The 21,877-nt window shown below is 41.7% G+C and overlaps 1 protein-coding gene across 1 annotated transcript; it reads left to right on the plus strand.

Moving 5' to 3' along the window:
- The first annotated feature begins 1,991 nt into the window (after positions 1–1,991).
- On the plus strand, positions 1,992–20,738 carry LBH (LBH regulator of WNT signaling pathway). The gene is made up of 3 exons (XM_081943348.1): positions 1,992–2,304; positions 6,124–6,223; positions 18,182–20,738. The coding sequence occupies exons 1-3, from the start codon at positions 2,279–2,281 to the stop codon at positions 18,368–18,370; spliced, it is 315 nt and encodes a 104-aa protein (XP_081799474.1). The 5' UTR covers positions 1,992–2,278; the 3' UTR covers positions 18,371–20,738.
- Positions 20,739–21,877: the final 1,139 nt, after the last annotated feature.

A 21,877-nucleotide genomic window follows, 5' to 3' on the forward strand; every position in this document is an offset into this window, starting at 1 on the left:
GTCGAAGAGCCAGCGCTGTCCAAAGACGTCTCCGTGGTCATGTGGCCGACATGACTAAACGCCGAAGGCGCACGAAACACTGTTACCTTCCCACCAAAGGTGGTTCCTATTTTTCCACCTCCATTTTTACATGCTTTCAAACGGCTAGATTGGCAGAAGCTGGAACAAGTAGCAGGAGCTCACTTTGTTATGTGGGGCTAGGGATTTGAACTGCCAAACTGCCGACCTTTCTAATCGACAAGCTAGCGTCTCAGCCACTTTAGCACTGAGCCACTGCGAAAGCTAAAAGATTTATTCAAATCTTACTCTTAGTGTCTTCATGGACGTATTCTTGGCAGCCGTACAGAAGTGTTTCCCATTTCCAAGACATTTCACTGCCCATTCTACTACATATCACTGAGATGTCTTCCACCCAGGGTGCAGTAAGATCTGATCAGTTTAGCTCCAGGATGACAAGGTGAAATGGCTAATCTCTTGAGCACGTCAATGTCAGTTATTTAAATGCAGATTCTGGTAAAGGAACAGCTGTAAAACCTGAGTTAGTGTTGGTGCAACGCCATCATTATACTTCAATCACACATTGTGGTTAACATTATTGTTTAAAGACCTCCACTGTAGTTTCCCTAACATAGGTGACCTTTCCAGATTTATGTGCTTCAACTCTCCGAATTCCCTAACCCCCATTGCTGAGAATTCTAGGAACTGAAGTGCATGCAGCAGAAGAGAGGGTGGAGCCCTCAACACGAACTCCCTCATCTGGTGAAATTAAGAATAGTACATCCATGGATACAAAGCCGGTATGAATGGATTAAAAAAAAAAGCAGATGAGACTAGCAGACATGTAGAAGGTCCCACACATTCAATTTCTGGAGGGTAGAAGAGACCTCTTGAGAACTGCTCCCCGTGGGTGATATCAATACAGAGCTGCCCACCACACCTCGGAGAAAGAAAGACAAAGCAAGTCTCTCTCGTTCCTTTTGTCCCTTCTCGTGGGAAAACAATTCGGTAGCACCGAAGCACACATTTCAAACACACCCTGTTCCTTTCTCCCAAGGGCTAAAAATAATTCCTATTCTGGAGAGACGGAAGCCAAACACAGAACCAGCCGCCTTAGCAATTGATGGCTCTGCAACGCTGCAAACTCCGCCCACTTTCCCAAGGATTATTTAGACGTTTTCCTCTCCCGGTTTAGGGAACTAAAAATAGGAACCAGCCTGACCCATAACCCGCAGATCCAGACCAAAATAAAATAAAATAGGGCGCGGGGGGGGGGAAGCATCGGCTTCCTCAAGGCAGCGAGTTAACGGCTGCTTCAATCCTTGCGATCCGTGCCCACCCCCGCATGCATTTGCGTATTTTTTTCTTAAATGGATGCTTAAACGCAGCTGGTGAGAGGAATAAACGGGTTTTTCTGACGGAGGCGGAAGGTCCGCCTTTTCCGAGTGTACGAAAGCAGGTTACGGCGAGCGCTTGTAAAATCCATTATTATGAATGAAACGCCGTGGCTGAAGGCGTCTTCCGGCGATTTTCCTCAAGGACCGTATTCTGCTTCTGCAGGGCTCTGGCGTCACCAAAGGCTCCTCTCGCCCTTCCCAAAAGAATTATTTCTCACAGGAGAGGGAGGCTTTAAATACTTTTTTTCCCCTTTGAGCCCGTAGCCACGCATTCAAAAATAAAATGTTGGGTGGGTGGGGGCAGAGAGAGGGAGAAACAGGAGGAGGGTTTATGGCCAAACTTGGCTCGACTGAGATCAGCGTTAGGTAACACGGCGCAACAGCGGCAAGCCGGGCTCGTGCCGAAGATGATGCCAGAGGCCCGCCGTCCAATAGAAATGCCCCTCAGTCCCGCCTCTTTTCCTCCACGGCGCGGCTCTGCTTTACAGGCCAAACGCACAAAACCATTCATGAGTTTTGTGACATCATCGGAGGGAGAGGGCGGGCTTTTGTGAGCCTGGACACGCCCCCCTTGCCTATAAAAATAGCTCTCAAACTCTTTGTGCTGGTCAGTTTAGTGGAAGCAAACCTGTAGCTGCAGTGAGGTGGGAGAAAGACGCTTCACCGAGCAGCTTCAACCCGAAATATATATATATATATCCGTTTTTAATCTTCTGAGAGATCTCCTGGCCAGAGTTTCTCACGGGGGACCGTAGCCCGCTCTCTTTCTCTCTGGGTTGGTTTAGTTCTAGTCCGTCGTGTATTCCTCCCCTCCTCCTCCTGCACTACTCCTGTGCTGAGCTACAAAAGGACGTTGGCTCGACCTCTTTGTTAGGACTACATACATGTCTGTATTTTTCTCCATTCGTTGGTGAGTAACGTGGCGCTGCGGTGAGGCTGGCGGGGCTCGGTGGGTGTTCTTAAGAGGTGTGAAATCGGGAGAGGTTTTTACGCCACCTTTGCGAGAGACCGCCTGGACGGAGAACTTCAAGGAATGTTGGGGGGGGGGGGCGTTGTTGAAGGCGCGGGAGGGAGAAACAAAGGAAGGACGGGAGAGAGGACGGGCGCCACGAACACAAGCCCTTGGGCGCGTCCCTCCAGTCCGGCGCAAAACGGGGGCAGGACGGCGCCTGCGGTCCTTGTCCCGGGTCACCCGCAAGCGGCTCCCGCTGAGCTCTCTCGGGAGCCCGAAGTCTACCCGGAAACGGCGGGTGGCGTTCCGGGGACCTCCTTAGCAGTCTCGGCACGTCCTATTGTTTCGGGTGGGGAGGGTGGGGGAGAGGTTGCTTCCCAAGCGCTTCTTCTATCCGTCGCTTGTCCTCCGCTTCCCCGCACCAGGAAGAGCCGGTTCAGGCAGATCTGGGCTTCCTGCGAGAAGGGGAGGCTGTGGTGGAGGAGTGGGCTGCGGGGCGAAGGCGGCAGCTCTCCTCTCGCGAAAGGCGGTGGGGCGGCGGTGGTGTCTGGATCGAGGCTGCCTGCTTGCGATGAAGTCCCAGGGAGGGGGGGGACTTTTTTTTTGTCAGCAAGTGTTGATTTCTTCCAGCTGGAGCTCCATGGAGAAAACAAAACAGCTACTACTGGCTTAGTTTCTGTGGGAAAATAAATAACCGGCACAGCAGCTGTTTTTTCCCCCGGTGTTCCTTATTGCAACTGTTTAGCTCCCTAGGTTTTTAAAAACAAACATATATGGAGCACTATCCCATCAGCGGGGGGGGGGGGGGGGCAATCAGGGTTATTAGAATCCCAAAAAAAGAACTGGTCTGTTAGAAGAATTCTGCGGATAGCAATGAAAAGTCCCAAATATTTTCCCCGTTTCTTTATCGGGACTTCTCCCCCCACCCCGCGAGGTGGGACGCGATTACGGTAAGAATCGTACCGTAATCGCAGTAGGAAGTTTGCTGCTAAACAGCTGCTTCTTTCAAGACGGTCAACAAAGGCAGGAGGCTGCAGACGTTACTCTGGAATGGGTGCTCCCATAATTGCTTTTTACTTATTTGCATTCTGCCTTTATTATTTTTGCAAACGACTCAAGGCAGCAAACCTATCCGACACTCCTCCTATATTCCTCACAACAACCCTGTGAGGTGGGATGGACTGAGGAAGAGTGACCAGTCCAGTCAACCAGCTGGCTTTCATGGATAAGGTGGCGGGTGAACTCACAATCTCCTACTAGCCTGCTGCCTAAGCCACTAGACCAAATTATTCTTCCGGTTGGGAAGTAATAACTTTGATGGTAGGGGGGGGCGGGCATGGGGAGAGAAAAATGGATTTAAGATTTGGTTATTTGCCTTCTGGGTGCTTCAATTAACTCAGAAGCCCCAAGCCATCATCCCGAATGTGGGTGAACATGGTACAGTAAGCATTGGAGAGCAAGGGGTTCTGGATAGAACTTCAGAAACTCCTGGTTCCATCGGATTTATCCCCGAGTTTGAAAATTTGGACTTTCACAAAAACTGGGGCTCCAAATCTGCCCCAAAATGTGCATTTTATAGCAGGTGCACCCAATGGGTTAGGCTTGCACTTTAGAACTGAATGCAGCCCAATTTCTTTGTTGTTAAGATGAGGAGTGAGCTGCGGCAAAGTTGTATAACCTCCTCCCTGGAATGTTTTCAAGAAAAGCTGGCTTGATGTCAGTAAGGATGCTTAAAGTATTTTTGCCTTTTGGCAGAGAGCAGGAGGGGGAAATAGCTCCCCCTCTCAGATATTAAGCCCTGGTGTGCATGTATTCCCATTGTCTCTGTGTGTTGCTTCTCTTGACAAATGCCATTAGAAGAATAAATACCTTTTAGCAGACAGACAGTAAATTCTTAGCAGTTTTACCAGAATCCAGTAGTCTGAGTACAAGTGGCAAGTATGACGCAAAATATGCATCTCTTCCGAGAGAGCTAGTGCAGAAACAGTGTAAGGAAAGTGAACTTTCCTCTGTAAAGCCTGCGAGACGAAAAGCTGAGATCTTTGGCAACTGATGTATTTTATCTTACTTGATGAATTTTCTTGTTGCTTTACATATAATTCTGTTGCCAGACACTGCGGCTTGGATGGCTCCCTGGCCAATGAACATTTATATACCTTGTTTTTTTTAAAAAAGTACCCTCAAGAAGCCAATGTTCTATTTAGCTGCAACATTTTTTTTTGTTTTCTATTCTGATTGTCTTAAAGTCTAGCTGTTTGGCTGACCTCAAATCCCTGTCACAATGTTATAGCCCCATTTTCTTGCAAACAAAGTCATTGGAAGGTTTAACTCCCCACTCCCCGCCCCCAGTGTTACTGATAGCTCTAAATCATTTTCCTAAATAATTCTGACCAACTTGTTGCCTCTTCACCAACTGTAGAGTTTAAGGGATGATGGTACTTTTCTCTGAATTTGCTGTGAAGAGTTGTGGCACCCCATTAGGGAGGTGGGGTGAAGTAAGATGTGTATGTATGCATTCTGAGGACAAGATGCAAGTCTTGTTTTCTAAGATAGGTAAGACCAAGGGACAAAGAGTGGGAAAGAAATAAATCAACAGTGTTTTCAGTCTGTTTAACCTGGAATATAAAACCAAGTGTTGCTTCCCTTGAATATATAGCTAAAATGCATAGGAGCATACATTGTTGTTTTTTTAAAAAATATTTATATAGCTGCCCATCTTTCAGACAACTTTAGGTGTCTCCAATAATGTTTTCTTACTTTTTTAGTCTGCCTAATCAAAATATAAAAGTGTAAGCTCCTCCCAGCAGCAGAAATCTCTTGTGATAATTTAAAAGTACAATATGCATCCTAGTATTATATATAATATGCTGTAATGATACTATTGTTACTTGTGCAAGTGATTCTTTGGGATGATCTGGCTTATTGTTTTTAAGCTAAGCAAAGCTGATGCTGGACATTCAGTATTTGCACTTAAAGTATTAATTTAGAAAAGCAGCAGGTGCTGTAAGAGCAAGCAAGGAATAAAGATCAGTCTCGTGACTGACTGGTGCAATATAACCTTCTATCCATTATGGTTTAGACACTGGTGATTGATGGGTTCACATTCTTTATATTGACATTCTTGTGTGTTATTATCTGGAGTAGCTATTCTAAAAGATGCCTTTCAGTGTAGAACAGCCAATGGAATATTATTGCAATATTATTCCTTTATGGCAGCTTTATGCTACCCACATGCATTGTTTTTATTTATATTGAAACTTAAGTGAGTGCAGGAAACTTTAAAGAAATGTTGTGCTGGGAAATTGAGGTGGAATTAGCACATGCTAAAATACAGAAGTTGCTTGCATGCATCTGAAATGTACTTTTGCTTTCAAAATAAGTTATAATGGAAACAATGAGTATAAGGGTGAAACTAAAACCTGGGCTATAGAATGAATCAATCTGAAACCTTTGGGTGACTTAGGTGGCTTAAAATTCTTAACTTTGAAGCCTTCACAGAATCTGTAGGACAGTGTTTTTCAATCTATTCCCAAATAGGTTGAAGTACTTTCCAAAATAACTATTTTTTAAATAAAATAAAATAATTTGCTGTCCACCTCGCAGTTCAAAGTGACTCAGAATTAAAACTGGTTATATGCATTGAAATGGTTAAGTTTCTTAATCTGTACTAGAATTCCTTATCAATATGGAATCCCAGGTCTTATTTGCTTATCTACTATTAATTGCAACTGAATAAAAGGGTAATTGCTGAAGTTGTCTCTCTGCCTTTGTTTCCAGCCCTGATTATTTGAGATCAGCTGACATGACTGAGGTGATGAGCGCTCCAACTATGGATGAGATTGGTTTAAGCCCCCGCAAAGATGGCCTATCCTATCAGGTAAATTCACTGCCATGCAAAAAACCTTAGTGCAGCTAACTAACTGCAAGTTGCCAATGGATTCAATTGGGATTATATAGTAATCTTTTTAGAAGGCTGATGAATCAGTTCTTAATATTTTAAAATTTTCAAACCTATTTGTAATGCTTCCTTGGCAAGAGCAGTTAGAAAGCACAGAATCAGACTGTTAGTGTTTTGGGTTTGGAGGGATCTTGGATGGACTTATTTACAAGTAAATGTAAATTTAACTATTTGAAGAAAAAGTTCTATTGAAGAGTCTAGCAGATAAATTCACAAAGGTTAAAATCTGCTTCTTATAAGATATAAATGGTACTAAACATTATGGCTATGTCTCTCTCAATACCGGCTATTCAGGTTCATTCAGGCTATGGATGATGGGCTTAATCTGGATGTTTGTGGCGGTATTGCAGTTTCCATTAAGGACTAGATGTCCTGTTGGATCTCTTGTGTGTTCTGTTGGATCTAGATCATTGGCAAAAAAAGGTCCTTTATCACCTTTGGGTAATAAATTGGTGTTAATCCTGGAGAAGAGAGATTGAGCATTGGTGATACATATTTTGGTGGCCTTGAAAGTTGGATTACTATAATCTCTCCATATGATGGTCCTTGAAGATGACTCTGAGATTGCAACTGGCCCAGGATGCACTAACCCAGAGAGTGAGGGCATCATATCAATCACAGAACTGAAGGAACCGCATTGTTGGCCTGTCACTGATACATTTAGCAAGAACATCTAATTGTGCTATTTTTCATATTGCCTCCTAGAACTTGGAATAAATTTGACATTGAGTAAGCCTTCCTTGTTTTACTTTAGTAGCATACTTTAGTTTAAGAGCAGTGGTTAGAATGTGGTGTTGCAGGCAAGCTCATAGCTCAATGAGTTCAATTCTCACCGGCTCAAGGTTGACTCAGCCTTCCATCCTTCCAAAGTTGATAAAATGAGGACCTAGATTATTTTGGGCAATATGATGACTCTGTAAACTGCTTAGAGAGGGCTATAAAGTACTATGAAGTATTATTGATATTGCTAATGTATAGCCTTACAGCATTTCTTTCTACCCTGGCTTTGATGACTTTTTGTTGTTTTTAACAAATTCTTGGTTGGAAGTAATGATTGGTTACTTTGGATGTTTCCATATTAGTGTTTGCAAGCCTGAAATGAAAGTGAAAAGCATATAAATGGTATAAATTACAGGCATGAGTAAATGTTGTTCCATTCAGATCCAATTTGTGGATAACCAATAGTGATCTGCCTGACAGAATAGAGACAGAATAACCATCTGTATAGGGCTTTGATCTGATTGAATACTACTGGAGTTTTTTCAGCATATTTCTGAATAAATACAGTTAGTCCTCGACTTACAACAGTTCATTTAGTGACTGTTCAAAATTAAATGGCGCAGAAAAGATTTTTTCACACTTACGACCATTGTAGCATCCCAATGGCCACATGATTAAAATTCAATTGCTTGGCAAGTGGTTCATATTTATGATGTCTGCAGTGTCCTAGGGTCATGTGATCAGCTTTTGCAACCTTCTGACGAGCAAAATCAATAGGGAATCCAGATTCACTTAACAGCCACATTATTAACAAATGCAAAGATTCACTTAAAACGGTGGCAGGAAAAGTCACAAAATGAGGGCAAACTCATTTAACAAATGTTAAGTGGGCTCAATTGTGGTCATAACCTAAGGACTATGTGGGTTGTACTGTATAAAGTGGCAATTTGATTTTGTAAAGCAATAGCAGGTTTTGCTGAAGCATTTTCTAATCCCATTAGGATTTCCCCCCTCAGCGGCTCTTAACTCTGCTCTGTCTTTTGAATGGAAGGTGTGTAGGTCACGTCTGACTTATCTTTCACATTCAATTATCTCAGAAAATAAAATTTTCTTTAGGTGAATGGTAGTGCAAGGAATCTTTGTTACTTCAGGCTAATTTTAACAATGTTTTTTTTAGTTTGATTTTGGAATGAATCCCAGTGGAAAAATACAGTTAGAAAACATTGCATCAGAACTGAAAAAAGCCACATGAATTTCCAGTGTAAGGCTCAAGGGTCTTAACTATTTTGAGACTGACCTGAATTAGAATAAGTAAACTTTGAGTTTCAGATAACTTTGGCCAGCTGGATTGAGTTCAATATGTTTAGACTACCAGTACAACTTCTACTGAGTGAAGCAGAAGCACTGTTAAATCAATGGCCTTAAGCACATTGCTTTTTGCTTATTTCTGCCCACAAAGACTTGGCAGTGTTTGGACTTGGGATGATTTTATGACTATATTTTGGCTCATAAATCATCCAAACTGCCAGCAATTCAGATTTTAAAATGTTTTTGAAGAATGTTTTCTTAATCTCTATATCTCACAGAGCAAAAACAATTCTAAGGTTATGCTAGATGGCATAGACTCTTATCTTATAAATATACTAGAATTTATGTAGTTTCAACTTGATCTAGAAAAGGTTTGTGGCCATTAACTTCGATAACTCATCAAACCAGAAGCTAGAATTCAGTGATTGAGGGGAGTTAAACCCCTGAAACTCATTTGTTGTATTAGCAAAAATCGTCATTTAGAATAACTAGAACTTTGGCTTTGACCTCATCCTCACGTGCTACGCCTGTACCAGTGGTGGGTTCTGGATCCCGTTGCAACCGGTACATTGCAACGGGGCCCAGTGTCCACCATGTGAATACGCGCAGCACACATGCATACTTACCGCCCGTGACGCACCCACTGCTTGATGGAGCGTCACGCAGGCGGTGTATGCTCCGTGTGTGTGTGCGCAAAAGCCCCAGTCGGCTCAAATAGCGGTAAGGAGGAAGGGCGGGGCCTCCCGAACACCATACCAGAATGGTACCTGGTGCTCCCAGCAGGCACCGGTACCCCTGTACCGGGGTGTACCGGTTGTATCCCACCACTGGCCTGTACTCTTAGTTCAGATCATTGTAGGGTGCTACAATGTCTAAATGATTATCTAAACTCCTACACTAGGGATTCATTGGTTACCTATATATTTGCAAGACAAAATCACTGGATGCTAGTATTCTTTAGAGAAACACTGTCTACCAGTGACGTGCGGTGAGGTTTATGGCTGGTGAGGCTGGTGACGTCATCAAATGATCATCATGGAGGGAGGACTGTGACAACTTTGATCTTTGCAAGTCCCCTTCCCCTGCACACGCAGTCCCATTCCCCTCCTTCCTGAGCCAACATGAAGGGGACCGCGGCTCGCGCTGATTTGAGGTTGGCGCTGAGGAGTCTCCTGCACACGTGGTCCCATTTCCCTCCTTCCTGAGCCAACATGAAGGGGACCGCGGCTCGCACTGATCTGAGGGTAGCGCTGAGGAGTACAGCGTGGCTCTTCTCCACAGCGCAGCAGAAGTAGTTGCTGTCCTCGCCACCGTGATCCTGGGGTATTTTTCTTGCACGCGCAAGAAAGAGATGAAAGAGAAAAGGGGAGAATATTTTTTTCTTTTTTTTCTTTTCATGATGAGAGCGGTGAGGCTCTGCCTCCCCTGACTGCACGTCACTGCTGTCTACACATAGTTTTTCCTATGTTCTAAATCAGAGGCGCCCAACCTTTTGGGCACCAAGCATCGGTTCCGTGGAGGGAGGTTTTTGCGGGCCAGAATAGGTGTGGTTTTGCATGCTACCTATATCCCGTGGATGGGGCATTTTTTGTTTCTGTGGCCCAGTTGCTGGCATGCCGCAGACTGGTGCCAGCCCACAAACCGGTGGTTGTCGACCCCTGTTCTAAATTGAAATATTGCCTGCATTTTAACTCTTAGCTGATTAAATAATAAGGGGAAATTACATTTAAAAACTTTTAAGTTAAATCGAAAAGTTTGCTAACCACTGAAAAGAAACCTGAAGATCCAGATTTTTTAAAAAATTTATAATAAAAATTTGTAAGGCTGGCGATACCATTATGACTCTAGGCATACATTATGTGCCTTGAAAATGACAAATGGTGGCTCTAGGATTTCTTGGTGAACCTGAACACAAATCTACAGACCAGTTTAGATCTTCACGGTTGCTGCAGCTTTAAAATTGGGACCTGTAGGTTCCTTATCTCTCGGAAAACATCTAGAGATACACCAGGGGGTAGATAGTAATCTGTGCGCGCGCACTCACGCAACACACGCACACATACACACACCTGGTGCAGAGGTTAGAGGAACATTTTTTCCTCCTTGTAAATCTGAAAGAGGAAGCTGAAGAGAACTGCACTTTTTAGAAGGTTACTTTACTGTAGTATTGTTCTGGTGATTTCCAATTCTCCGTAAAGAATTCTCCAGCCTGAGGACATCATTTTGTTTCTGGGATGGGCCCAAAAAAAATCTTCTCATCCTAATGTATTACTCCTACCAAAAAATGTCTCTATTGAATTGTGCACTTTCAAATGTCAGGATTCCCCAAAGTAACAGCTGCCCGCTCCAATCAAATTGAGAAGTGTAACAACTCAAATATGATCTGGAGAGTTATTTCCCTCCTGTTCTGAGTTCTCAATCAGCTGCTAAGTAATGCATTTATGAATAAGGAAAGCTGCAGAATGGCATCTGTCTTCAAGACGTGGATAGGAACTCCAGGAAGAAACAATGCTCGGCTTTGCAAGCCATACCTGGGGCTATATCCTAAAAGTGGGTGGAGCCAGGACCAATTTGGGCAAGAGATTTTAGAAGTTTTAAAAGGTGAAATGGCTGCTTTAAGAATCTGCATATCTAACCATTTTGCCCCTTAAGCCCTCATCCCAATTTGTTATGGAAATTACCAAATGGTATATACACCAGTGGTTTCCAACTTTTACGGCTTGGAGGCCCGACATGGGAACTGGGTCACTAGTGCAAATCAAGCTGTTTGCATGCACACATGTGCACTGGCCTGCCACTCATACGGCCGAGTACTAAATGGGCCACAGCCCAGTAGTGCACCGTGGCCCAGAGATTGGGGACCCCTGCCAACAGTATTTTTTTTAGAAGCCCACTCTGGAAACTACCAAGTAGATGGCACTTGAATCTACTGAATCACATTTAGGTAACCTGGAATGGGATCAAGATAGAAAAGGTGCGATCCAGCTGAAGTGGGTTTGAAGTTGTCCTCTATTGCTCTCCAAGCTTTTCTATTGCTTGATTTTGGCTTAGTTCTTTACAAGCTTCTTTGATTTGAAGTTTTGCATTGTTTTTCAAAGAAAGAGGTTTTTGATAACTATTAACTAATAGTTATTATTAATTATTAACTAGTGATAACTAATTATAGATAAAATTCATAAATTCATTTAATGACATACCTGGCGAGAGAGAGAAGATGTGCCAGCAGCTCTGCTTTCTTTTTCTCTCTTTCAAGGAGGAGACAAATAGACAATAGGGCACACGTTAGCCCTTGATTTAAAACGTTTCATTTAGTGACCGTTCAAAATTGCAATGGCACTGAAAAAAGGGACTTGTGACCGTTTTTCACAGTTGCGACCTTTGCAGCGTCCCCCTGATCATGTGATCAAAATTCAGACGCTTGGCAGCTGGGTTCACATTTATAATCCCTGCAGTGTTCCAGGGGCCACATGATCACCTTATGTGTGACCTCCTGACAACGGAAGTCAATAGGGAGGCCAAATTCACTTAACAACCAGATTATTCAGTGATTCCCTTAAAAACTGTGGCAAGAAAGGTGGCAAAATCAGGCAAAACCCACTTAGCAAACATCTCACTAAACAACAGAAATGTTGGGCTGAATTGTGGTTTTTAAGTTGAAGACTCCCTGTAACTCGGTTTGGTTTTGGATTTTGATTCTCATGAACTTTATCCAGAATGAGGAATTGTAGCTCAAAGCATCTGGAATGCATAAGGTTGTTTGTCTTTAGACTAGAACCTTTAGGGTTTCTTCTAGTTATTTTTGTTTGTTAAATTTGAACCCCCATCCAGTTTTAGCTTATCTGAGTGGTACAATTTTGCACACAAGCAGTAGTGATTTTGCACCTTTAAAATTCACAATCTACCCCCCACTCCAGTGCACTCCACATAACATCTAGGCCAGCTTTCTTTTCTAACAGACATTATTTCTTTTGAAAGAGCTTTTCAACACCGCCTTGAGTAATGAAGTCCAGTATTATTGAAGGTGACCAATGTTAACTATTAAAATTAGCAATCCTTTAGCTGAGATTTCCCTAGCCTGGCAAACCGCAGACATCCTGGATTACTGATTCCAGCCATCCCTCAGCTAGAATTGCCAATGCTGGTTGGATGCTGCAGGATTTAGTCCAACAACAGGAAAGTGCCAGGTCAGAGAAGGCCTCTTTTGCTAAATAAATAGCAAATGGAAGCTAGGAAATACATCCAGAATATACATAGACTTTGGGACTGTGTAATAATGTTGTTAGGGACACGGTGGCTAAAATGCTCAGCTTGTCAACCGAGAGGTTGGCGGTTCGAATCCCTAGTGCCGCATAATGGAGTGAGCTCCCGTTACTTGTCCCAGCATCTGCCCACCTAGCAGTTCGAAAGCACATAAAAATGCAAGTAGAAAAAAGGGGAGCCACTTTTGGTGGGAAGGTAACAGCGTTCCGTGAACCTTCGGCGTTTAGTCATGCTGGCCACATGACCACGGAGAAGTCTTCAGACAACGCTGGCTCTTTGGCTTTAAAACGGAGATGAGCACCGCCCCCTAGAGTCGGGAATGACTTTGCAAGGGGAACCTTTACCTTTAATAATACTTTTAATGTATGGGAACTCTTCTCCCTCTACATCTTATTAATATAAACATACAGCTGAAAGTGGCAAAATGGCAAAAAATAATAATCTAATTTAATGGTGAGTGAATATCCCAACATTCTTGTCAGGGAATTTTATTCTTTTTTAAATGTTATTGAAACAAAGGCTTTGCTAGTTTTTAGCCTGAATTTGGGATCACATCCATTATGTTCTCCTATTTTCCTTTCTACCAGAAAATGACTACGTTCTTTTTTTTCCAAGTTGATCGTTGATGCCAATTGACTCTAGCACTAATCATAGTATTGGAAATTGAAGTTGATTTAGGACTAAAATATTCTTACTCTGCTGTCAAAATAATGTTGTGTTGAAATTCCTTTTAAAAGAATTTTTTAAAAAACCCTCAGAATAGAATCTGAAGTGATGACCATGGAGTCAGCCTGTCATTGTGGTAACTGGGTTGACTAACCAACATTCAGAGGCAAGTATTCTTTATATATAAATTGAAATTGCTATGAAGAAGTGGTAACTAAGTGCATTGATCCTTATGGCAGCAGGCATTCAAAGCTGATCCGAAAGCCATTCAAGCTGTTGTGTGAAGCAGCGGTGAATTGGAAGCCTGCCAAAATAGCACCCCAGAATAAGTTTCTCTTTGCAAATGAAGTCGGGGTGATCCTTTGTAGTGAGATCTCTTTATCAGCTGTAGAAGGAGAAGCAATTCTGGTGTACATGACTTGGACTGCACAGCAGTCCTTGTTTTGTTTTGGGCTCTCTTTGTGGGTGTTATTTTACGCACTGTTAAAGACAAATCTTCCTGAGATCCACCACACCAAAACCTCTGAATACCGTTGGTGTTCATCAAACGCAAAATGGACCAGCTAGATGACCCGTGGCTGCTGCTTTCGGCATCCTAATGAGGTTGCAAAAAGTAGTCTTAATGTGTCTGGTAGGTTCATTGAATCAGGATGCACATGTCTGGGGTTGCAACCAGACAGTGCAATCAATGGGTTTGGGTTGGCTGCATTCAGATAGCACTGAATAAATATGGCCCTGTGAACTACTGCTAATTCCAGTGAAGGTCTTGTAGACTGTATGGACTAGAACACATTCAGTAGTCTAGCTAGGTGCTTAAAACCTTTTCTCCGTATTATTGGTTTCCTTCCTAGCAAGGCTTGGTTAAGCATTTTTTTTCCATTCTGGGGCTAAGTTCAGTCAATTCTAGAGGAAGGGGGTGTGGTGTCACTTGGCACAGGAAAAGATGTTTATCTTCAAGTTTTGAGTTTTCTTTTTTTTCTCCTCTTTGAGGGGCCTAGCAAATAAGTATTCTTATTATCTGTGAATATTCCAATTAAATAACAATAAAAATAATGGTTACTTGTTGCTGTATTTGAACAGTTCCTGACCTTTGATTCTTCTTCCTATGGCAGCCACAGAGCACATTCATAATGTACCAGTCTGCTTCCTATGTCTTTGTGGCCTGAGAAAGAGTTTGTGTAAATGTTTAGTTGTATAAAAAAAAATGTTACTGCTGCCATAGATGGTTAGTGAAAAGTTACATAAAATGCAGAGCAGAAAAAGAATTTGCAATAAATCTTCTCCAGAAAATTGAACAAAAAGAATGTGCTAGACAATAACAAGCAGCTTTTGGGGAAAAGGTACAAAATCTATAACTTAGCTTTGCTTTTGGCTGACCAGAATGGCACTAAAGAGTGTGCAGGATTCTAGCAACAAGCAATATACAACAAAAAAAAGTGATGGGTTGAAGTAGAAAGGATAGGTGTCTATATTTCAGCTATAAAATCTGCACTTTGGAATTAATCTTGATACTGTACACTCAATATGTTTGTGAACGGCAGAGAATAATTGTCTACACTAGATTGCTAGTACCTCATAGCTGATCTCCAGCATTAACCAGGATTGAATCTGGTTCGACTTGGATAGGAAACCAACATGAGTTCTTATGGATTGTAGACTTAACTGAGAAATTGAAAAAGTATATCCTGGATGAAAGCAGCGATAAATTAAGTTGCAAGAAAACTATAGGGTTTGCAAGTAGTCCTCAGGAATTGAATTCAAGGAGAGGCTAGGTTCAAGTACAGGTAATCCTCGACTTACAACAGTTTATTTAGTAACCGTTCAAAGTTACAGCGACATTGAAAAAAGTGACTTATGACCATTTTTCATACTTACGACCAATGTAGCATCCCCATGGGTCATATGACCAAAATTCAGATGCTTGGGAACTGGTTCATATTTATGACGGTTGCAGGGTTCTGGGGTCATGTAATCAGCTTTTGCAACCTTCTGACAAGCAAATGGGGAAATCATTTACCAACCATATTACTAACTTAACAAATGCAACAATTCACATCACAACTGTGGCAAGAAAAGTCGTAAAATAGGGCAAACTCGCTTAACAAAGGTTTAGCATACATTTTGGGCTTAACTGCGGTCATAATTTGAGGACTAGCTGTACAGCTAACATTCAGAGAGAAAGACAATGTTGACTCCAATGCTCCGCTCTGAAAACCACAAAGATAGTTTTTAAGTCTCTCTCCTCTTCTTATAAAGAGAAGAGTGCAAGCAATATTCAGCTGAATATCTTCATGGATTAAAATGTCATTATGCAAAGGCTCTTGTTTCTTTGCTTCTATTGACAGCTTATCCTTGTTTCTCTATCATGTGCTGGGAAATGTGACTTCATTTATTTTCCATTGGGCCATCCATAATCCTTGAGTGCAATTGCAACATCTCATTTTTATGCTTCCTTGATTATTTTTAAAAAGCATGACTTAGTGGAAAAATCCTGACCTCCTCTATCTCTGCAGCTGTTACAGATAAGATTCTTCAGGCTATTTAAATCACACACAAAACATATATATTGGGGGTTGTTTATTTAAAGAAATCATTTATTCCTTACTTTAAAATGGGGTAGGTCAGCATATTTTCAAAACAGCTATTCCACTTTGACCTAATGTGCTTACCATAACAAAGAAGGTTTAATGCTATTCTATCCTGTGCTGCTGTTGTAGATATAGGAGGCGTGTTGTTCCTTTATTGAGGATGCGTATTGGCTTATCCAAATTATGAACTTTGGGCTTGGCTGCAGTTCATCTCTTCCCCCAAATGCACCTGATAGTGTTGGTTGAGAATAATGGGAATTGTAGTGCTGAACAATTTGGAAATGCTCCACTGAGGAAAGCAACTTTTAATAAATGCCAACATTTGCCCCCTCTTGAATGGGAATACAAACTTGATGCTTTATACACAACTTGTAGAATCCATGTAGGGCCCATTTGGTCATCTGATGTGTTTTAATGGTGAGAGGGAAACTCCAGCATAGTTTATAAAATACCTAGGATGGAATAGATCAGACAATAATATTGCCATTATTTCCAGATGAGCTTTAATAGATATTAGTGTCATCTGAAGTTTTGAAAAATATCTAGGTAGCAGTTGGGTATTTATATAATACTCAGATTTGTTGGAATGCAGCTCTTAGATATCTCTAAGTCAAATGCATGTGCTGGTTTGAGAGCTAGTGTCTAAAACATCTGGGAACATCACGGTCAGCGAAAAGCTGACTAAGGAAATGGTATCTGTTGAGTATCTGCAAAGAGCTCTGACAGTCGGCCAGTGCAATTGTCAAGTTGCTGGTTTGGCAACAGTAACATCTGGCAGTGCTAACCTGGCCAGAGCAAAATGGTAGGTCACTTAATGTAATGGCTGAAAGTATACTTGTGTATGATCTGATGTTGGCAAGAATCCAGTGGAGTATCAGGCATAGAGACGAACAACCCTTCCAAGAGGAGAATTTGAGACATAACATAGTGAGTTTCCTAATGATGTCCAGTTAGTCAAGTATTACCATAATTCATACATTATGGGTGACCCAGGCCTAGCTCCAGAACTGAACTATATATAGTGATGTTTCAGGAAGTTGATGGGCAGGACATCTGTTGCATTTTGCATCCTTTGTGCACTATAATCACATTTGATACTTATTTATAGACATTAGAGTAACTTGCAGATCAGTTTTCTGAATGTCCTTTGTGTACAAAATGCACAAAGAGTCTTCCTTATTTAACCATTTGTATGGTCAATATCTCACAAATACAGCAGCTAAGTAAACACTTTTTTAAAAAAAATCTAATATTCAAGTGCAATGTTCATGAGGTCCAAAAAAATCCCTTCTATTTTGCCAATCAAATAGCATACTAATAACCCACCAGATCTTAGGAAAAGCAAAGCCTTTGGCACCTTAAGGAAGACTGACAAGGTCAGGCTTGTCTAGACTTTGAGAGGAATGTCTTTTGCATGGGGGCAGGTACCTATCATTTAAAAGGCATATCTCCTGTATCCTGCTAGATGGCATTGCTCCGTAGAAGAGAACTTACCCATCCTATTGGGTCTAGTCAAATGAGCAAAGGCAAGCAACTCATAAATAATCTATACTATCATGTAGGGATTAATAAGTGATCATCAGAACCTTAGATTCCATCTAGAACCCACCCTGTAAGCAAGTGCAGCTCATGGAACGGTGGTGTTACATGAACACATCATGGCATGCTTGCCATGATGTGTTCTTGCATCATGGCAGTTGCAGCTTCCAAATGTTCTTCAAGGCCAGCCTATATAGAATGTGTCATCTAAAAAGCCTGAATGTGAAGAATGTCATTGACAGCTTGTAATCTGCCCATAGACTGAAGATAGATGTTGTCCAAATTGTAACCATTGCATGAAAGGTATGTTTATTTTCAGTCAAAAATGTGTTGACTTTAAATCAGGCTGTGAAGACTGCATTCCCTTGGGATGTGGTGATCTTTTGACTGTTAAGAGAGCCAAAGTGCCATTAGTGCCAAAGTCCTTTTACCTGCCAGCCAACTAGTAAGGAAAGATAAACTAATGGGAACCTCTGGCTCCCTAGACATTGTTGCTAGCGTTCCTTACCAGTGTTCATGCCTGCTGAAGTTGTAGATCAATAACACCTGGAGGGCCTTAAAATAATCACTTAAGGAAAGCAACAAAAAATTGCCTGAGAATCCCAGCTGCCTATTATGCTCTAAATCTTACAATAAGGTATCATATCAGTTTAATTATAGTAATATGGACCTACGTTTAAAACATTTTTCATCTTTGAAGTCTATAGGAGGATACTTGGATAGCTGTGAATAAATGAAAATGTAATGAAAATACATTGGATTGGAGATATTGATTACTGTAAATCTCTCATTTCAGATTTTCCCTGACCCTTCAGATTTTGATCGTTATTGTAAGCTGAAGGACCGCCTCCCTTCCATTGTGGTGGAGCCAACAGAAGGAGATGTGGAGAGTGGAGAATTAAGATGGCCACCTGAGGAGTTCCTGGTTCAGGAAGAAGAGGAACAGAACTGTGATGAAGCAAAGAAAGAGAGCAAGGAACAATAAAAACACAGAAGATCTTCTGTTCTACTCAAGATGTTAGGCTATCTTGAGGGAGAAAGAACAGCTTTCTGAAGTGTCTTTTCTACAAAAGACATTCAATTTTGCACCTGCAAGATCTTAGTTTTTTTCATATTCTCTATTGAGAACTGAAGCGCTTGACGTGACAATCTCCAGCTAAAACTAAGAAAGTTTGGGCAGGCAAAGGAAGCCAAAAATGATTGCCCTTCTCAAGATCATTGTTGAATTCTGTGGTGGTTGCCTGGGGCAGCCAAGCAATTAGAGGGCGCTTTGGTGGAGGAATAGGCCAGCAGGAAGCATGCTTCTTCTGAAGTGTGTGGTATTAGAAGAAATAACTGCAAGTATAAATGCAGCTGAGTTCTGTAAGGGACTGCCTCTGGCTACAAATGCATGAGAATAGTGTTCATCTCTCAAAACCTTGCCTTCTCATAGTGTTTTTTTCTGGTTTTATGTGTGCATGTGTTTAGAGGCTGGAAGACAAGCCACTGAAATGCTCCTATGACACATTAGGCAGTCTTCCTGCAGAACTCCAGAGAGGAGCCATGGGTCAATAACTAGGTTGGCCTTCTGCAGCCTAGTGTCCTCTTAAAGTCGCACCATCTTTGTTGGGCTGCAGGGTCCGGCATTGGCTTGCTCACCTGTTGCACATAAACTATATTTTTAAATGTTTTTTCCTTTCTTGCACCTCTTTAGGCATGCATTTTAACATCGCAGTGAATAGCTTTGTATGGCCATTGTGCTGTTGACTGTAGAAATGGCCTTTACTACTTGTTCTGCAGTTATCTTGTTTAGGCTGTAAACAGTCACATTTTGTTTTGTTTGGGAGGTGGGATTGTGGAAGAAATGCTTCTTAAGAAAAAAAAGTTCAGGAGATTTTGACATGGAAAACAAAAAGTATATTTTCATTCCTGCTACTGAAGCTGCTGTTTAACTTTCTCCGTCAGCAATGCTGCTGTGAAATACGGCTTTTTCATCAGGACTGATTTATGAATTTAGTCATGCGTTAATGCTGGATCAAGAGCTCATGATAATAGTACAGGGCCAACCAAGGCTGTTAACTAGGAAGACCTTAAGAGAATTGGTATCCCTTTTAAAAACAGGATGGCGAAAGAAGGGCTTATCTTCAAAAACAAAAGGTATTACAGCATCTCAGTATTGTGGAGAAGATAACACTTTTTTTGAACCAAGGATTTTTTTTATTGACTTACCTTGTTCACAGTTCTAAATTCCCCATTATAATCTCTTTCCTCATGCCCCATATATCTCTCTTCCGAGAAGGCAAACAAATAGTTGGATAAGCTAAATTGGCAGCTTCATTAAAAAGAAAAACGGTATCTTGCTTCTTGGCAGGAAGTTCTACAAAGTTGAAATTTCAAGTACGACTTTCAGATACTAAAAGCCAATGATTCCATATTAATTTTGCAGAAACTAAAACTTCATAATGTATAAACATTATAGCCTTAACAAGATAGTCAAAATAATCCTTCGTTTCCCATGATCTTTTCCATTCCTTTCCTACTTCGTTGGAACTCTATGTATGTGCTATATATAAAAGACACACGCATACACACACATGTACACTTATTTTTGATACCTCATGAGTAGTAAAATTGCTGGTAATGGATTAGAGTTGCTTGTTGAAATCAGCAGGGTTACTTTTTTCAGTCTCGTCTCGCATGTGTTTTCCACATAATGGCAATAACTTAACAGCTGTGAATCATTGTTACATGTGGATGTGAGATTGTAGGGATGTAGTTGGGTGTTCTTGTGTGTGTGTTTTTCAGCCAAGAACCTGTAACACATATACTACCTGTCTTGGTGGATGTTTGAGCATCACTAAAATTTGTCTTGCACCCTTGCCTTGTCAAGGTTGCTTTAAAATGGATGGATCCAGATGTTTTTTGTATCCCTGAATCTGTTCTTGTCTTGGTGTTCAGTACAATGAGCTTTCACACTTGCACCCAACCTGAATTGCCCTATTTTTTTCCCCTTCAAAAGTCACTTTTTGGATCTTCATTTTTGTCCCAGTTTGAAGTTGTCAAATGTTAACCACTCAGACTCAGAAAAACAAAAATCCTTAATGCTTTAAGGACAGAGTGGGGTTGTTGTTTGTCTTTGAATATTTGCATATCATTTTTCTGCTTTTTTAAAAGATACAATTGTTGCTTGTATTTCTGTCACTTTTGAATGTGTCTGAGGAACAAAGCACTCCAGTGGAACTTTTCCTGTTATATATTACATTCTATATTTCTGTAAAATTCTTTTTTGAGCCTCAGGGAAAAAGCTAGCATTTTTTTCAAACTATCTTTGTCACTGTGACAGTTGTAAATAAAGTTTGAAAATGCTTTCCAAATTCTTAAGAGGTGTCCTATTTATTTACATTATTTAAAGCTTTGGCTTTCCCACAGCTTTTTAAATAAACATTTCTCACAAATTCAGATGAAGGTGGAATCATCTCACTGAACAGAGCAATCATGGCTTCATTTTACGGCAAAGATGGGGAGAAGAGGATCCATTGGTATAGTGCAGTGATGTCTTTTGTCCTTGCGTGCCGAAATCACAACCCCCTCCAATGCCCCATTTTGGGCCTAGCAGGCCTTCCTGAAGCCGCCTGGGACCAAAAATGGGCCGGGGGTGGGGGGGCGCCGAACCTCCCCAGCATTCCTCCACGTATATGCACATTACCCTTCTACTCCCCTACACATGCACACGTCTCCCGCATGCGCAACAGAGACCCAAAAATCAGTTGGCTAGCAGGAGGTGCACCCGCATGCACGGTGGAGCTGGGCTGGGCGATGCCTCGCGTGCCGACAGGGCTCTGTGTGCCACATGTTCGCCATCACGGATATAGTGGCAGCACATTCACTGTCCTCTCTTTCACCAAAGCCAGAAAGATCTGATTTTGGACTATTCTCTACAATAGAGGTTCTGTGTCTTTTGAACCCTGAAATAAGCACTTGGCGTTATTTTTGGGGAGGTCATCTTATTTTTGAGGGTTAGGAAGCGGCGATCTTGGTCACCTCATGGCTGCTGCTGTGTTGCGATAGTTTCAGGGAGGGCTTATTTTCAGGGAAGGGATTATTTTAGCATATGCACTCAAAAGCCTGATTGGGTTTATTTTCAGGGAAGCGGGTTAGTGACACTGCACCAACCCTGTGTTGATAAGTAAAGCCATTTCTGCAGATGCGTCACTGGGAAATGGGCATTTGAATCTCATCCCAACAGGGTATACCTCTGCTACCATCCTGCACCTCAGGCAGAGCAGTTATGCTATCCAACTCTTGTTACATGTGAGAAACGTGTGATGGCAGAATGATTGTGGGCTCCTGCTGGAGCAATACTTGCACCATTTCCTTAGCTAGTTTCCCAGGAGAGTAGGAACGCAACCAAAGCTGCACGTTAACATCGTAAGATCTATTGGGTTGTTGCATAAATGTAAATCCAAATACATATATAGCAAAAAGAAGGCCTTTCAGGAATAGTTTTAATCTA

The sequence above is a fragment of the Natrix helvetica genome, assembly GCF_964273705.1.
Source record: "Natrix helvetica genome assembly, chromosome: 2".
NCBI classification, from domain to species: domain Eukaryota; kingdom Metazoa; phylum Chordata; class Lepidosauria; order Squamata; family Natricidae; genus Natrix; species Natrix helvetica.

Bases quoted from the DNA above. Each gene is read 5' to 3' on its own strand.
- LBH (XM_081943348.1), top strand. From the start codon at position 2,279: ATGTCTGTATTTTTCTCCATTCGTTG. The intron at 2,305-6,123 runs GTGAGTAACGTG...CTTTGTTTCCAG, and splicing joins GTATTTTTCTCCATTCGTTG to CCCTGATTATTTGAGATCAG. The intron at 6,224-18,181 runs GTAAATTCACTG...CTCTCATTTCAG, and splicing joins AAGATGGCCTATCCTATCAG to ATTTTCCCTGACCCTTCAGA.